The sequence below is a fragment of the Ammospiza nelsoni genome, chromosome 1, assembly GCF_027579445.1.
Source record: "Ammospiza nelsoni isolate bAmmNel1 chromosome 1, bAmmNel1.pri, whole genome shotgun sequence".
Classification (NCBI taxonomy): Eukaryota; Metazoa; Chordata; class Aves; order Passeriformes; family Passerellidae; genus Ammospiza; species Ammospiza nelsoni.
In genome coordinates this window covers 125,748,685-125,767,575 of record NC_080633.1, presented here as the reverse complement: position 1 = coordinate 125,767,575, position 18,891 = coordinate 125,748,685, and the positions used below count along the sequence as shown (strand labels likewise).

At 41.0% G+C, this 18,891-nt stretch overlaps 1 protein-coding gene across 1 annotated transcript; it reads right to left on the bottom strand.

Moving 5' to 3' along the window:
* Window positions 1-1,418: 1,418 nt before the first annotated feature.
* On the bottom strand, window positions 1,419-18,281 carry CHMP4C (charged multivesicular body protein 4C). The gene is made up of 5 exons (XM_059489312.1): window positions 18,062-18,281; window positions 10,593-10,770; window positions 9,300-9,414; window positions 6,571-6,679; window positions 1,419-4,406 (listed from the first exon to the last, which is right to left on the bottom strand). Exons 1-5 carry the CDS (start codon window positions 18,255-18,257, stop codon window positions 4,342-4,344), a joined length of 663 nt encoding a protein of 220 aa, XP_059345295.1. The 5' UTR covers window positions 18,258-18,281; the 3' UTR covers window positions 1,419-4,341.
* Window positions 18,282-18,891: the final 610 nt, after the last annotated feature.

Here is an 18,891-nt window from a genome sequence, read left to right as displayed (position 1 = left end):
GTGTCAAGCCCAAACTCCCCAAGATGGTATTTGCCCAAAGTTTATCTTGGTAAAGAGCAATTTGACAGTCAACTGTAGTAAACAGCAACCAGGGAATTATCAGAAGACTTCTAGCTGCAGGGGGGAAAGTTAGCCAGCATATATACAAGCAAAACAGGAAAACACAAGTGTAGTGTGCAGGAGAGAAGGGAGCAGGGGAGCACAGGGGCTCTGTGACCCTGCCAGACACAGTCATCTTAGGTATACAAGGTTGTTCAGAAATTTCTAGGCACATATTAGCATTTCATAACTACATTATCTAGTTCGATCTGCAGATATTGATCCTAAGAGTGTAGTTCAGTGGTGACCAGGTAATCACATGCTGATAACAAAACAAACCATTTACACTATGATCAAGGTCACATAAAGCAGCTATACTTTTCCTACACAATATACACCTGACTCAACAGTGCTATGAAGGTGGGTCTCTGCAATGGGGATAGATGAGAGAAAATATGACAGCTACCTGAAATTATACTACTTGTAATTCTTAAGATGTGCTGCTAAATAATTTTTGAGACTAAACTTTTCTCCTTATGTTTCTAAAAAAATGACATAATTAAAATAATATAAGCTCTACATCATGAAAGACAGTGAGATTTTCTAAATATTCCCCCCACACACTCATCCTGTTCTTCCACCCCCCACAGCTTTAGATAGCAGTGCTTGTTCCACAGCACTTCCTTGGCATTTTGTGACCAAGCCCTTAGGACTCACAAAGAGGAAAAGAGAAGCTGCCCAAGCAATTGGAACCTTTCCACACCAGAAAATGAATGGTGGTCCTAAATCACTGCTCCAACATTTCAAACATACATGTAAATATATGTGTGTGTACAGTAAAGGTGAGACACTATACACACAGACTTTAAAGAGATTCTAATAAGGTGAATGAAAAAAATGCCTTTTGGATTTGTCTTCATCCTTGCCTATCATATGTTTTTCTTTTTTATTTTTAAAAGACCTGATCATTCTTCCTTTCAAGTAAGGCCTGGAAAGTGAAAAACACATATTTCTGAAACAATGATGAGATCTTCAGGTCAGAGGGGAGGAGAGGGAAGTGTTTTGGATATATTAAATTAAAATAATTTCTTGCAACACCATGGTTAAATGTGAAGGAATGCAGCCCAAACACCACAGCTTACACTGGGGTGGGGTTTTTAGTTGGATGTTTTTTAAACCAAATCAACCTCAAAGAATTCTTGAACTATAACTGCCTGCTGAAAGATTAATACATCAAAAATATGAGAATATTTCAGAATATTCTCATATCCTTTAAAATAGCACTATATCCTAATGACAATATAAGGAGGGTACTTACAGTTTTGCATGATAGGAAAAAAAATTTAATAAAATCATGTAACACAAACATGACACCAAAATATTTATTTACAGTGTGTATATATATATATACATACATGAATTATATTTACTTTTTATTAATATCTTTCTCCTTTTTTAAAGTTATCCAGGTTAAAAATGTCTAAGCTTGTTAGGAGAAAAGAAACAATCTCAGAACAAATAAGCAACAAGAAAGGAAGTCAGTTATAGTACACCATCTGCTGCACAGTCCTCCTGTAAAATATGTTCCAGTTAATAGGGTACATTTACAATAACACATTGACACTATTCACTCTCAACTGCTTACATACTAAACAAATACTATCTTGGCATGAAGAGAGGCATATGTTCAGTAAGAAAGAGCCATTTGTCCCACTGTTATCTGAATTCACACAGGAAAGAGCCACTCCCTCAGCTGAATTAAATCCCTACAACCCTTTTCCCTTGAAGAAAACTGGTGTAAAAAAAAAAATATGGCAACAAACACTCCAGTTACAGAGATCCAGGGTGCATTTTCCTTTCTGTACAGTGTTTCTGAGTATAATTTCACCAACCTCACAGCCTGGCCTGTGAACTGGTACATGAGTCTGTCTTTCAGGACTATACACAAGCTTTCAGAGCAACTCATCTGAATATTCAGTCTCATTTCTTCACCTTTCAAAAGTTTTGTTTTTAAAGTGCTTGGTCTGAACATTAATAAGCTGAACACACCTGAAGCTTCTTCAGGATCAGCAATGTGCCCAAAACATTGCTGGTGGTCAGCAGTCAAATGCTGGTTTGCAAAGGAGAAGATCTCTACAGGATTATTTTGTCTCCACTGAGGGGTGCTCACATGGAAAGTTCTTATTCAAAAACAGCAGGCCTACATTTTCCAAAGCAGACTGAAAGTCACTTTAGTTCCAAAATGGAAGCTTAGAGACCCATTAGGTTGTAGAGCACTTTGAATATGCCAAGTGCTACCTACATAAGAGCTAAGCACTGTTAAACTACTAATTCAAACAAGAACAGAGGCTGGGAGCCAGCTTTTCCAAACTAACTATGGGACTGTGTTGGCTTGGCCTCATATTTAGAAATGCCAGAAGTGTCCACAAGCACACTGCCAGCCTTGCACAGTCACACCCCCAGTGTGTGCTAAAATGTTCTGTACACAATTCAGAGACCTGCATAAACTGCACACCTTGAACACAGGATTCAAGCCAGAAGGGTTAGCAAATGGATTTCCAATAACTTTGAATATTTGCTATTTTACTAAATATTCCTGCTTTCAGGTAGCATCTCATGCTGAATTTCAGCAAGGATTAAAACCAAGTAGCATTTTGTTAGTATTTGGTTTCCTACTCCTTGAGAGTTCAAAATTTATTTTTAAATTTAAGGCAGCAGTGTCTTTCTTTTTTTTTTTTTTCGTTTTATTTTGTATTTAAAACAAAAATTAAGTAATTCCAGATTTCCTCTACTCTCAACGAAATGGGACAATTTTCTTGGTACCTCCAAATTTTAGGACAAACACAACCTGTTTTATCCAGTAAGAAAATTATCTGAAGTGGCAAGGCTTGATTCAGCTCTCATACAGATACAATCCAAAAGCAATTCCTCCACAGAGAATGAAAGTCTTGAAAAATTCAATCTCTCCATAGGGTTTATACATCTTGGGCTTCATCCATGGGGCTCAACTTGAAAGGCTCTGAGCAGACCATGTCTAGAAACATGTATTTGCTTATACTTAACCTAAAATCCACTAAGCTGAAGGTTATTGAAGCGTGCAGGAGAAGGGGTCAGTCTTCTGTTGCTAAAGATCTACAGAAACCAAGTCCACCACTATTCCCCAGGTGGTTCAGTCATCACTAAATTTAAATTAATTTGAAAGCGAGAAACCTAGATGAAGGACTCTGCTTCCTACCCCCCTAGGAACTCCACACTGTTCTACGATTTCCTTGTGATTGACAGCAGGCTACTAGCACACAGTTTAAGACTTATTTAATGCTTTGTTAATACAAAGCAGCCTATTTAATTTTTGGGCTGTATTTGAACAGCCATCTCTCCATATATGTAGTAGCTTAGCACTTAAGAGTGGCATTTTTTCCTTAGGCTAAAACACTGTCAGCTGGACAGTAACACACCAACTTTACAAGTAAGCCAGAATCAGCTTTTAACCAGGGTTTAAAAAGGCCCTGCAAATACAACACGCTGGTAATATTTCCATTCACAAACTGAGTAAGAGAAAAGAACTAGATGCTCAGAAATTAAAGCTATTTTGAAATTGTGTAACTAAAAATGTGTTGTTAATTTTCCTTTCCGCGATCACTGTAATTCTGTAACCTAGTCAGAAATAGTCCAAAATAATTCACGTTGACCTACAGAAGTGCATGGGACATTTAGGCCAGTTAAAACAAAATAAATAACACATTCCACTTCAATAAGCCTACAGAAGAGCTTCCTCTTAGTATCTAGGACACCCTAAGTTGCTCCAGGCAGACTGTTTGAATCTTCATGTCCAAATGAACAGTTATTAGTTCTTGGGCTCAAAGAACTTGCAAGTGAGGACACGTATTAAGCTGTTTTGCTAATATTTAAATAGTCTGAACCAAAAAACCCTCTAGTTATAGAGCCCTGATGATTTACTTAACTTTCTCATTTCAAAAATGAATCCAGCTGTGAGCATAAGTGAGGCACATGGGTTTTACAAACCAAGAGATATGGTAAGATAGTGCCTATTAAAAACTGATACTAATAATAAAACAAATCTCTTGACGAGGCTGAAAAAAAATTATGCCTGAAGGTTTAGGCAACTATTTAATTCTGGTTTTTAAGCTAATTTTGTAATATAGCAGTAACACGAGTCTCGGCAAGATGTACCATAAAAAACCCCAGCCTGTATGAAATGCAACCATAGTGTGGTTATAAAACAGCAGTACAGCTCCTTACATTCTGCAATGTAATGTTTGGTGTTACAGAAAGACCATGCTCTTATGAAGCCCAGGCAGCCAGTTTCTTCATTTCATCTTCATCCTCTGCTCTTTTCCTGGTTGATGCTGCAGATAAAGAGACAATAACCATAAACTAATGTAACAATCAGAACCATTCTACCTGTTAGCATGAGGACCTGCATAGTGCTTTTCTGTTTGAAGATCTCAGACCAATTTACTGAGTAGCAAGCTGAACATAAGTAATGCAGGAATGAAGCTCATAAGAGATGTGACTATTTTGCCCCATCATTATTTTGTATAGAACCCTAATGTTCACAATATAGGTCTGATGTCATTCCTACTGAAAGACACAGAAAAAGTATGCAATTTCTAAAGGCTGTCACAGCCAGAAAAGGTCCCCAAGAATACTGTCAGTTCTCTCACCACCATGTAAACAAGAAAAGTGAACTATCCTGGCCAGCTGCACACCCTGCTACGTTTCCAAATAGTGCTGAGAGGTTCTGCACATGCAAGTCTCTGGATGAACTCGCCTCATTTTAATGGGTGGGGTCATTTATTAAATGGAAAAAGACATTCCTGAACTTGCTTTGCTCAGGTGACATCAGTTAATTGCTGTGGTCACTACAACAACAATTCCCAGCTCTGTGTCAGGTCCTACACACACTTTGTACCCAAATCTCCTATCCCACATCATCTGCATTCACTACACTAAGACCTCACCCAAACTGTCTTAATTTGCTGACCTGCAAACTAGATGCCCAAGAGCCAAGGTTCAGCCTCAGGCTGCCTCCTCCATTTGTGGGCTGTGCACATCAGGACTGGCATCTCTCCACCCACCAGTGAACACTGTTGGTGGGTCCAACACCCTCCTGTGCACCTTAGAGCAGGCAGCTGGCTCCCACCTGAGGCAGCCATGGGGCCAGGAGCCGCTGTCTCGAGGGAACTGCAACTACCACCTTCAGGGACTGGGGCTGGGAGAAGCACTTGGGGGACCACAGCTTCAGTCCCTCTTCTGCAAGAGTCACAGGCTCACTGTGTGACTGGGGAAGGTCACTACGCCTTGCTTCCTTGCAGTTTCCTCATCTTCAAAATCAACATGCATGTCCAATTAGAAGCATTATAAATCCATCAACTGGTCTGACTTTGCTGTTGCTGTGTAACAGTAAGCATGAAACATAAACCAGTTTTTCACAGCCTTGAACTATATAATTGTAACCAGCTCATCTTGCCTAAAGCAGCCATACAGATGGATGTAGAAAATTAAAACAGTGAGAAGCACATGGAGATGATCTGGGTTTAATAAAAATGTCAACTGGCACAGCTGGATCTGGATCTGGAAGACAATGTATGAACAAATCATAAATGGCCAGACTGAATTTTCACTGTTTTTCTAAAACCCTTTTTTTTTTACTAGCTATTCTGCAGCTGAATTCAGTAGATGAGGCCACAGTCTCAGCTTGAACATTTAAACTGCTTCTCAGGATCTAAGTGTCATCTGCCAAAACACATATCATAGTATCTGAGTTGAGCTGGCCTGGGTAACCTTTTCTGTAGCAGAAACCATAAGCCACCTGTGTCACATGTGTGCTGTCCTTACCATCAAGTATTTATATTCTTTTACTAATGTCAGTACACAGCAAGTCTTTCAACTGACAGTGAAAAGTGTAGTAAAAGTTGACTGCCTCTGGCTGAATTCAAAATGAACACAGAGGAACTACAGAAAAATAAAACTACAGCTTAATACCAGGAATAAGCCTGTTCAGTACAAAGAAAGCAAAGGAATTAACATATGCCTTTTAAAATGTACTTCCTGATGCCTCCTTCATTTCTAATTAAAATTCCAGTGGAAAATATCAAACCACTACCCTGCAAAGCTGGATCTTTGTGACATAAACATTTGGAATCTAGGTCAGACTCTTAAGTGAAAGAGACTAAGGATTTAATTGCCAAAAAGAAGCAAAAAAAAGGCACATTCCTCAATGATCTTACTACACTTCAGCAGGAGACACATCAGTATATTTGCAAGGTCAAGTTCCCCAAGTTTGTCACCCCAAATCTACAGAGAATTTGGTCCTAAATGCTTTCACAGAGCAAAATGGAATCCCACTCTGCTTTTTCTGTTAACAGATACAAAAATAGGAAAAGGAATTTATAACATTTAAAAAGTTATAACAGAATTAAATACATATCTGAAACCCTCTCTTCCTCTCCCCTTTCTCCCAGCATGGCTTAATCATGAGAAATGTAAAATGGCAAGCAGGCACTTTACCAGGGCGAGAAGGCAGCGATGTGGACGGAACACTTGGCAACCTGACATCTCTCATTCCCTTGTTCAGTTCTTCTTGCTCTAGTTCTTCTAATTCTGCCATCAACTCATCCTAAATTCAAGGAAAACATTACTTACAAATTCTGACAATGATTACACATAAGGGCACATTAAACCACCATGAAGCAAAGTACTACTGAAAAAACAGTTTACACCTGAAAGAACATATCAAGAAACAGTATATTAAATGTGCAGTTTTTACGAAGTATGGGCAATTAAGTAAACCTTAACTGAACACTGAAAACAGGACAATGAAAGTTAGAAACAGGACAAGGAATAAGCTTAAATACAAAACTAACAGCAGTACAGTACATGCTAAAAAGTCAAATACGGGAGTAAAAAGCCTCTCTGTTGTCCTCAGGTTTGTTCCTAATCTACAGCCTGTACTCTTCAGTGGATTCTAACTTTAATGTGCCATTTCTCCGATTTTAAAAGGCAAACATCTTCCACTGGTTATAAGGCAGATTGTCATTAAACATTATGCTTCAGCCCTCTCATGTAAGTCCAGGATTATATGTGATTTCAAAGCAGCACTGGAACCAAAACTGTCCTTCTGGGTCCTGTTATTCACTCTTAAAGCACGCAGCACTCGTGGGCTTTTAGGTGCAGAGGCTGATTTGGACAGTGATCTAATCCACTTGTAAAATGCTAAAAATAAAAAGCCTGTATGCTTTTTAAAAAAGCAAGGAACTTATTCCTCAGCTGAAGTTTCCCAAAGAAAGGAAGCTAAATGCTACATATATATGGAGAAACAGACCTTTGCCACGTTGATACAATGGTTTAAAAGAAGCAATGGGCAAAAACAACAGGAGAGGGGTGGGGTAAATGTCAAAAAAGTAGTAAAGTAAGAGCTATTAGATACTGAAATGGGCTTTGCCTACACATTTATACATTGTTTATCACCAATGTAGAAGTTAAAATGATAGTTGCATAGCCACCACAGGACTTTACACCTGCATTTACTTTCTCGTGGTTTTATAATTTAAGGCAAACATACACTGTGCCAACCCAGGGAGAAGGAACTCTTATGATTCTGTGCCTGCCTGGAGCAGGAGAAATCACACGCTTCCATGGTCTCCTTACAGCCACGGCACATATGCAAAGAGAAAATACATCCAAATGCATGGAAAAAACATCCTTAAAAAAATGAAATTAAATATTACCCTTCAACACTAACCAGCTTATATCCCAGCAATTAAGTCATTGATTCCAGCACTCTTAAGGTGCAGTAGCCTGCAAACCAGGTTTCCTTGTTACTGCCAAGTGCTCTAAGTATTACACTCCTACCAAAAGCTGGTAAAAGGATGCTCCAAGTGACAGGGGCTTATTTCCCAAACAGGAACAATGCACATCAGCTTCAACTGGATCCTTTAGGAACTTCCAGGTCAATCTCCAACATGCTTACTAAGCCTAGACTCCAAAAAGTTAAGCACTGTTGAAAAGTAAGACACTGTACAGATGTTTGGGGTGGGAGGATGCTTTTCAGTTGTTTGAAGCTCAGGCCAAATCCCATTCCTTGTGCCAGTAATGCCTAAATGTTTCTTGGAAAGTCTACTTACGTTCAAAGGGGAAATACAGGAAAACAGGTAATGGGAACAAAATACAAAGAATCATTATTATTTTCAATAAATTAGAGCTGTTGAATGAAACTTCCTCTTCCTCCCAGTCAAGCAAGTATGTGCAATATAGCCTTCATATTTTCCTTTGCTGTCCATTTGGGAACATAGGAACAAATTAGTTGGGAATACAGTGAATAGTTTGAGTATTCAGGACATTCTTCAAATGATTCTTAGTGCTTGGCCATTTTGAAACAAAATTGAAAAACAAAACAAAAGTGGTTGTGATATTGAGCTTGACACCCATCTCTGCATATTACAAGAATTTTGAGCAACCTTGGCCCTTGAGTCCTCAACTATGGTTGGATCAGAAATAAATTATATCCTGTTTAGATGTACAAAACCAAATATGGGAGCACTGGATGAAAGCTACTGCAAAAAATTTTGAGAAGGTCCTAAATGCCTTGGGGGGCTTTCAGGAGAAAAGATCTTTAGAACGAAGCCTTTTTGCCTCCAAGAGGTATTACTTCTACCTATCAGAGCTACTTCTGTAGTCTGGGCAATAGGGAAAGGATCTGCATCTCCAGTCACCAAAAATGACCTTAAAAAAATGGCCCAAATATTCAGAATTATGAACAGCAGCCTGTCCATGACATAGGGACATGCACTCAAGTCAAATGGATGTCTATTTGGAGCAACAGAAAATTATATGTTTCAGTGTCCACTTGGAGTAGTACAAATTACATGTTTTAGTGACCTTCTTCTGGGGCTCAAATGAGAACAATAACTACAGGAATGCAGTTAAAATGCTTTTCTTAAAATTTATACAAAAATAAAAATATTTTTTCTATTTTTACATTTACAGATTTTTATTTAGTACATTATATATCTTATATATAATGATTTTATTTAACTTTTATATTTATAATAAATTATATATAATTTATTTTATATATAATTATTTTATTTAACTTTTATATTTATAATAAAATTACACAATTGTCCTAGATAGGGTAAGCTAGAACCAAGGAATTTCACATCCATACTTCTTGAGAAACAAAGCACTGCACAGTAGAATAATTATGAACTTAAAACTCACAGGCCTGAAGTACTAACCTCATCAAACTCATCACCAAAGGTGGCTCGGTTTGAGATAGCATCTGAAATTTCCTGGGCAACATCTTGCTGTTCAGTGATATCTTGCATCAAATCATCAATTTTGTTCAAATCCCTGGCAAGGTAACATGGAACCATTTTTTAAAAGATGTATCGTTCAAATCCTACAAAATACACTCACTTGAACAGACCCTGTTTTCTTTTTATGCCCATGACTACAAACAGCGGAATTCACAAGGAATAATTTTCCTCACCCACACCCAGTCCAGCTACCTCCATGCTGGGGTTAAAACAAAAGCCAAACTGCAGCAGAGTGTGTCTCTCCCTCTCTGTGCTCCTCACACCTCTGCCAGCCAGTCACAGCCCATGGGCAGATCCCCCAGGTCAGCATCTTTACAGGCCTTTTGGTACTTAAAGGGCCTTCATAAGAAAGATGGGGATAAACATTTACATGGCTTGTTGTGAAGAGCAGAGGGTAACAGCTTTAATCCAAAAGAGGGGCAATTTAGATTTGATTGAAGGAAGAAGCTTTTTACAATGAGGGTGGTGAAGCACCAGCACAGGTTGCCCAGAAATGCTGGATGTCCCATCACTAGAAACATCCAAGGTCAGGTTGGATGAACCCTGATCTAGTTGAAGATGCTCCTCTTCACTTTAAATGTCTCTTTGAACCCAAACTATTCTATGATTTTATGGATCTGTTTTGATGTTAAGCTTTCACCAGAACTAGGGAGAACTTAACAGAATTGTACCCCATTTAAAGGTTTCCCTTTATTGTTAACTTCGTTATTGTTTCAGTTCCTGTTTATTTCTCCCAGAACAACCCTTCTGATTTAACTCTGTTTATTCAGGCAGAAAAACACCCCTTGAAACAATATTGGACATACAGAAAAAAAAAAGAAATTTTTGGGGGGTGGTGGAGAAAGGGGGTGCATTTAATTAGTGCTTTGAGTCCCACAGTCCAGCTTATGGATTCTGAGGAAAAGTGTCCACATAGTTTCTATGACTAGATTTTCTTCTAGACAAACCAAGGGCAGAGGCCACTCTCCACTGCCAAGACAGACTGAAAAAAACAGATCTCACCCGTTAAGTGAACTTCCTTCTAGATTTACTGTTAGGAAAAGATATTTTTCTGCCAAATATAACACTGTAGCACTAACAGCATTCCTGATATTCAATGCCTGAACCAAAAATGAAGTCAAAACTATCTAACTTGATACAACAGTCTGTAGTAATGGAATAATTTGGAAGTGGTTAGTAAGTTCAACTTGGAAGCTACTAGAAAACACTTACATATTTTCATGTACTTTTTTCATAGCTTGTGCAGCATAACCCATATTCTTGAGCACTTCTGTGTTGGTGTGGGAATTTTCCAATGCCTCTCTCTGGAACTCAATGGTCGAAAGTGTCCCATCAATTTGATTCAACTGTTTCTCATACCTCTTTTTTCTCTTCAGTGCTTGTAAGGCAGCTGGAATGGGAAGAGGCAAAGTGCATTGTGTGTTTTCATAGCAAATGCAAGAACAAGTAGTTCAGCACCAAGCTGACCTGGAGAATTTATAATTCTCACCCTCCTACCTTACTATGAGGCAGACAAACTTTGACCACACCAGGTGGGCAGCCTGTTAATCACCAACAGGCTGTTACATGAACATGCTGGAAAGCCTCTTAGATTAACTCCTTTTAGCACCACAAGGAAAAGCAGCTTCTTCCTCCACTGTGGGAGATCTTGAACTCCATCCTGTGCACACAGGCAAAGCAGGGAAGATGGGAAGGAAAAAGAAAAACATCAGAGAGAAGTCAGAAGGGAGGAAGCAGAAGAGAGAATAAAAGAATAAGCTGCAAAATGTAAGTAAAACCTAAAGCAGACAGTGTAAGAAGATCTGCCATGAAAACCACAACTCCACCAATGGCGCTTTGTAAACTTTGTCTCCACAGCAGTAACTGTGAAGTGCAACAGAGGGCTCAAATGGCCCAGCTAGGCAGAAGGGTTAGATCAGAGGAGGATTTGCATTTCTCCAGCTTTTAGCTCATCTATTTCTTAACAGTCACTTAGGAACGTGATCTTTAAACCTTAGAATTTAAAAACACTAAGAACTTTGTAGACATGGGCACAGTCAAATCCAGCTACAGCCCATTATCTTTGTATATTGTCGAGATTAGTCTTTTATATTCACCAAGTTATGAGCTGTGTACTCTGCCCAGAGTAAATCATTACCAGGATAAATGCACGTGACAAGAGTGAGGAGAAAAGAACTTTCTCTTGGCCTCAGGGTGTGGAACACACACAGTTTTGCCACAAGCATTTCCTGATGACAGTCCTTTCCAAACTACCCATGTGCCAGGCTAAAAATCCCACCAACCAAAACAAGAGACTGAGTTAACCCATTGTTTGGCTTTCAATGCTACTAGCACCCCCATTCTTTCCCTTGTCTCCTACATTTAATTTTTTTAACAGATTCAGAGCCTGCCAGTCCCAGCAGTGCTGCAACCCCCCCAAACTCAACCAACAGCAGCAGCTATATTAGCACCCCCATTCCTTCCCTTGTCTCCTACATTTAATTTTTTTAACAGATTCAGAGCCTGCCAGCCCCAGCAGTGCTGCAATCCCCCAAACTCAACCAACAGCAGCAGCTACTGTTCCAATCCTGTATTTTAATCCTGTATTTTATGCCCATGTGTAATAACACTGAACCTTGTCACTGGGGTACACAACTTTTCAAATGAAATTAGGATTCCCCCAAGGAGGGCACAAATATTTATGAATAGTAACAGCACACTAAAAAAGTTAATGCTTTCTTGACAAATGCTTGAATCAACATGATCAATATTGCTCATCACGAGCTGCTCAAGGACAGGCATTCACACAGGCTAAGATGCCTTCCACCACCTGCAGTGAGATGTTTCAGGACAGCAAACCACAATCCCAACAGATTAATCACAGCACTTAAATCCAAGATTTTCCCAGGTTTTGGGGGATGGTTCAAAGATCATGCATATTCTGAAGATGTTGCACAAATACCAAATGATGTAATGCACATGGCAAATGTAACAATTGTAAAATTCTCACTGGCAATTCTAAAATACCTAATTTTTATTTAATCCCAAACAATGCTTACCTACTTAAAATTTCCTTACTTAATTATGCTTAGTGTTGGGAGAGTTAAGACACCAGCCACTTCCTTAGCTTCCACTGGATCATCTGTAACCCTGGACTCTTAGGTTAGGAAGACAGAGGTTCCAGACAAATGTAACAGTCTGAAACTCTGCATAACACCAGCTGGGCCAGAGAGGACTCTGAGGACCTGTGGACACTGAGGAGCACTCAGCTGGAGCAGGCATCTGCCATGGGGCAGTCTTTCTAGTCAGTGCTCCTCAGAAAAGGGACTCTGTAATGGTGCTGTTATTATTGGCTGCTCACAGAGAAAATGGATTTCCTCAGTTACACACAAAGCAGTTTTCAAAATCCTGAAGATCATCTAATTAAACCACACCTAAATCAAGAAAACACAGGAGAAGCTACGCTCTCTGCTATTTCAGCTATTCATAAGCAGCTTTTCCTAATTATTGTGGTGCAAGATATTATCTTCATTCTCTTTGGTTTTGCCAGTGACTTACAGAATAAAGCAGTCCATAGGAAATAAATTAATTCTCCTTCCTTATCAACCAAAGTAGTATAAATTCTCATACCACACTCTATGATTTTCGTGATGCGTGTTAAATGAATGCCCTTTATTGCAGAGTATTTTGCTCCAGTAGCTCCTATCACTTAATGATGAGAATTTCCATGTTATTTGAAATCTATTTTCCTATGTTTTACAAAGTACCTAGAATTTTTAGTGCTTTTCTACTGCATATTAGAAGCATTTTAAAACTTGTGTGCAAGTTTTACAGAACTGAAATGTTTCTGTTTTATAATGCTACCACATTCTAATTACAAAACTGGAGAATAATGTATCTATTAAAATATAATGAAATTGAGTAAAGAACACAAACTCACTTCACTGAAGGTCTAAGAATGGCACTGAAAAATGGTGTTCCCCATTCCAAAGATCTCAAAGAAGGAAGACAGCCTGGAGAGGATGAGTTTGAGCAGAGGTAGAGTCTGAGGAAGCAAGTGTAATTAACACCAATTCATTCAGGAAGAGGTGGAGGACTTTTCCAGGAAAAAAAAAACAAAACACAAAAGCAGACTCATACACTTTTTCTTTTGTGTTCCAAAAAACCAATTCAACTCCTGAATTTTTTAATGTCAGCACTTGGCTGGGCTTTAGCACATTTCCTGAACTGAATCCAGTAAGCAGGATACAGCTCATAGATTAGCAACCACTGTTTTTAATATGAGTTTTTATTTTATAGTCAAGGTGTCTGGAACAAAAGGAGACTATGATGTCAGTTTAAATTTGCATATTAATGAACTCCTTTTATTAACATACAGAAGGGTGCTCTTCCAGTATTGCTACAATGCTGACACTTTATTAAGGAAGCAGAAATGGCAAGCCGGGCAATAAGTATCCTGGCCACAATGAATATCCAAATTTCAAAAGGAAAAACAGAAATAATGGTATAGGAAGAGTTGTGCACCCTCCTCATGGTTTCATGCCAGATCAGACTGAAAAGCAACAGTGCAGTAATACCACCTTTACCTGTCAAGCACACCACCAACACCCATCAGTACAGAAAGCACCAACAATCTCATCATCTTCTGAAGCAGAAATAAAACAATTGTCTAATAATCCTTATAATTCCCATGAGAAAACTACAGAAGTAGGAAAAGAATAATTCTTCTGAAGATGTAACACCACTGTGAAAATACCAGGTATCACTCTTGGATTCAGTTCACACACCTCCACCTCAGGCCTGCAAGGGATTCATGGACTGCAGCTTCTGATCTCCCTCACTCCAGGGACAACCAAAGGCAATGCTGCTGAGGCCATAAAAATCATAGGACCCTGATTAGGCTCATTATCAGCACTCATAGTCCGTAATGCCTTGTGGAGGAAGCCACAAGCAGTTACAACTGAGGAGCTAAATCAAGAATAATACAGAGCTGGACCAGTTATAAGTATTCCAGTTCATGGCAAGACACTTGAAATGTGATCATGAAAGTCAGGAACAATCTCTGTAACTCACAGAGCAGACACACCAAGGGCTTTCCCTTAGGTCCCTGCCAGAACCCTCCTTCCCAGCCTGTCCCACAGCCAGAACCCTCCTTCCCAGCCTGTCCCACAGCCAGAACCCTCCTTCCCAGGCTTGTCCCACAGCCAGAACCCTCCTTCCCAGCCTGTCCCACAGCCAGAACCCTCCTTCCCAGCCTGTCCCACAGCCAGAAGCCTCCTTCCCAGCCTGTCCCACAGCCAGAACCCTCCTTCCCAGCCTGTCCCACAGCCTGCCGTAGGCGTGGCTGTCCTGTCCCCCACAACACACACCTACCCCACCACTGCTTGGCTTCCACAGCCTCCTGGTCACACCCAGCTCATTCAAAAGGAATGCTACACGGCTACATCAGCCCTGCCCAATCCTAACACACAACATATTTAGCAGCATCTACTTGTGAAACCCTCCCTGTTATTCCCACTTTCTTCATAGGTTTTGTCTTCAGTAGTAACTATGTGGTTCTTTATGGATAAAATTTAATCCTATTCTGGATGGCTTATTTTAACTTAATTATTTTTTAAATTTTTTTTTAATATTTTTAAGGTCTGTGAAACAACACACATTCATGTGTATGTTATTTTCACAATTACAGGCATGCTCCAGAAAACACACTTCCTTTTAAACAAAGTTTTCAAATATTCAGTATCACTTCCTGTTCTTTAAACTTTCTTCTATGTCCTTTAAAATAATGGATAAGAAAAGCCAGTATATAGATGGAGTTGGCAGCTATGCATTGGCTGAAACTGAGAAACCCCCCAAAAAAGCAGAGCAAGAGATTTTAAAAGTTTGTTCCTGGAATGAAGAGACATTAGAATTCAGTGCTAACAGTGAAAAAAATATTGCTTCTCATGACATAACCTCTTCAGGAGGAATTTCAGCATACAAAAAACCCTGACGTGGTCTAGCTAATCTCAGATATTAATGGGGAATGCTGGAAATACATCACATCAAAAGTATAGCTAATTTCAGATTAGGTACAGGAACTGCAGAGATACTTCATAAAGGAAAAGCCAGGAGTATTTCAGTGATGTTTCACATCTATGGCATAGCTAATGCATTACAGCTTTTAAATCAAGTTAAGCCTACTAATGTCACATGAAACCCATTCAAGAGTCATATGAAGTCATGAGAAATTGCTGGTGCTTGAATCTGCTCTCTCTTGTGTTGGTGCAACTGACTCAGACTCGTACACCTAAAAAATCAAGTGAGATCATGCCAATTTGCTAATTTTCTATCCCTAGATACCTCTTGCTCCAGTTGCAGACAGCCCTATTTTAGTTTCCATAGGCTTCTACACAGATGCAACAAAGAAAAAAACAACTACATTAAAATTACCAGTGATGTCCCTCCAAAACACTCAATTCAACAAGGCAATGTAGATTAAAACCTTTATTCTCTCACTTGTATGTGTGTTTACATAATGTTACAACAGGTGGTGGTTAGCACATATTTTCTCTGAGCTACACAGTACTGCACACTAGCTAATATAATGTCAATGTAAATCAACAGTAATTAAACTGTAAAGCAATTGGCATATCAAATGAAGATAAATTATTGGGGATTTAAGTTCACTGACTATCCTGCTAAATTTAAGCACTTTGGCACAGCAAGGTTATATTTTAAACAATATATGGTTCATATTGTTTTTCCTCTGACTGTACTTACGTTACCCCACTTTGGTTTTAGAACCATTTTTGGCATGAGTAAAAACTGCCCCACTGCCCTTTCAGCCCTACTCTTGCCTCTTTACTGTTCTTCACTGTAGGTCCCCAAGCAAATGACAAAATCAAAGGCACTTATTTCCTACCACAATCAGCTCAACACTACAATGTGTAATATGACTCCATGAACAATTTAATAGATAAAAGACTAGGGCAATGGCATATTGAAACAACAATCTTCAGATATCAAATGCTGCATGCCTGAAGCAAAAGGCCAACACACACCTGAAACCACCATCAACCAGCTGAGTTAAAGATGAAGCAGATCCACCTTTTCCCAACAAATTCTCGTTCCTGTCTGTGCCCCACTCTCTCCTTCCTAGCACTCATGTAGCTACCAGGTCAACTGGATAAGTGGAACTTAAACCATCCTGGGTAAAAAGTATAACCTAGACAAAGAAAACCACACTATTTTACAATATCTAGCTTTCTGAAACACACCCTTCAGGGAGCTCTGCTAAGGGAAAGGAAGGGAGCAGCACAAGGGCAGGAACGAGGCAGGAAATGCTGCTTCTTTCTGCAAATGTGCCAGCTTATATTTCAGGTTTGGGATGAAGTTCCAGAGCAGCATGTCTGGATTTAACCAGGAATTGCTACAGTCACAGTAACCAACCTGTTTGCTTGTACCAGCCCCGCAGCTCAGGCTTTTGCACAGTGAATTCAGCCCCAGGAGCCACCTGGTCACTTTGTCCCATAGCAGATTAGCTTCCGGCTGGATCACCTTCCTGAACTAGCTCACTGTGAAAGTACAGAGGGGCCAATACCTGGACAAAGGACCAAGAGACACTCCAGCTGAAGCCAGGGGAGTAGAAAGTGACAACTGGGACAATTGTAACAGCTCCCATCCTCTTGAGCAGCTGTCTCAGTTAAGCTCTCAACTGACTTTAGTCCCTCGACTGTGGCCCATCTTGACCCACAATTTTAAATCCATTTTAACTAAAAGTTAGTTAGTTAAACTGCCTCTTGATAATAATTATTAAATGCTAAAGTATTACAAATACATTAGAGGTCTAACCAGGACACCTCTAATACACAGCTCCACATAAGTTCAAAATTACAGGGCATTATTTTTTAAAATACTGATTAACAGAACAAGCAGGCAAAAGACCTACTTTCTTGTTACATCACAAATCTTTACTTCAAAATATTCTTCTTCTATTATTAAGCATTTAAATTAAAATACAGCTCAGGCAAACAGGCCTCCATGCGACTTCAGGAAGTAATTAACTTGTTTCTCTGAGGCCTGTATATCCCCAAGACACTGACTACCATCATGTGCTTCCCAGGGGTGACAACATCAGTATACACAGGAGCCAGGCTTTCTGACCCCTTAGCATTCTCTCCTTAGTAGCTAACAGTGTCCCAGAGCACTAGTCAGTAATGCTCTAAGCTATCATTCTTTTTTTGGTTGTACATATACTTCTTACATTATTTGGACAAATCAGCAACGGGGATAATGTGCATTGATTTGTGAATATGCAGGAGATCCACACATCCTTCACCTCGTTCACCACCTGCCCAGCCAATGCTGAGCCCCCAAACAGCGATTCCCTCGCTGCTGAGCAGCAGTACTTTGCCCTCCGTGTATCCAACCAGTACCGTGCGGTACAGAGCACGAACAGGAGAATCGCACAAGAAGCCACAGACAGTAAATTTGTGAGGAATAACAAATTCCCATCCCGCTATATGAATCCACAGTTCATCAAACACTAATCGATGCCAAACCACCATCCCGCCTGGCTCGGATACTTGCTCGGAGCCCAGGGCCGAACCGCACTGCACACCTGCGGTGCCGGGTGACCCGGCCCAGCCGAGGGCTCCCCGTACCGAGGGCGTTCCAGCCCCGGGAGGGATTTAACCGCGCGGGGCCCGGCCCGCACTCACCTCGCTTGTTCTTGGTGCCGTGCTGCCGGGCTAGCGCCAGCTCCCGCTCGATCCGCGTCTCCAGGTACTCCTGCTTCTTGCTGAGCATCTCCTCCGTCTCCCGCAGCCGGGCCAGCGCCTCCTGCGGCGAGGGACCCCCGCGGCCCTTGGAGCCGGCCGAGCCGCCCCCCTTGAAGAACTTGGAGATCTTGCTCATGGCGGCGATCCCAGCTCGGCACCCGCCGACGGAAAGGTCCGGCCAGGCCGGTGCTCAGGAGCCTCCCTGCGCAGCACACGCCGTGACAGCACTTCCTCGGCCCACGGGCGGCGGCGGCGGCACCGCACCTGGCGGCGGGGCGGGCCCGGGGGCGGCTCCGCGGAGGCCGAGCTGCCGCTGCCCTCAGCCAGCGCCGGGCAGAGCGGCGGGAGGAGCCGGCGAGCTCCGCGGGACAGCCGCAGGGTCCCGGGCCGGACCGGCGCTGCGGAGGCGGCTGAGAGTTTGTGCTTCCCCCCTACTTTTTTCCCGTGTCACAGAATGGCAGAATGCACGGTGGGTCATCTGGTGCAACCTCCCTGCTCACGCAGGGTGATCCTAGAGCACATGGCACAAGACTGCATCCAGGCGGCTCAGTATCTCCAGGGAGAGAGACTGCACAACATCTCTGGGCAGCCTGTTCGATTGCATGGCCATCCACACAATAAAACTGTTCTTCCTCGTATTCAGGTGGAAATTCCTGTGCATCAGTTTTTGCCTGTTGCCTCGTCCTATTGCTTGGCACCACGCAGAAGAACCTGCCCCAGCCTCTTGGCACCCTCCCGTAAGATGCTTATAGGCATTGGTTATGTCCCCT

What these genes read in the sequence shown, in the direction of transcription:
- CHMP4C (XM_059489312.1), bottom strand. Translation starts at nt 18,257, where the DNA reads ATGAGCAAGATCTCCAAGTTCTTCAAGGGGGGCGGCTCGGCCGGCTCC. An exon ending in AAAAAAGTACATGAAAATAT is followed by an intron (nt 9,415 to 10,592) that starts GTAAGTGTTTTC and finishes TTACCTTGCCAG; the next exon opens with GGATTTGAACAAAATTGATG. An exon ending in TTGGTGATGAGTTTGATGAG is followed by an intron (nt 6,680 to 9,299) that starts GTTAGTACTTCA and finishes CCTTGAATTTAG; the next exon opens with GATGAGTTGATGGCAGAATT.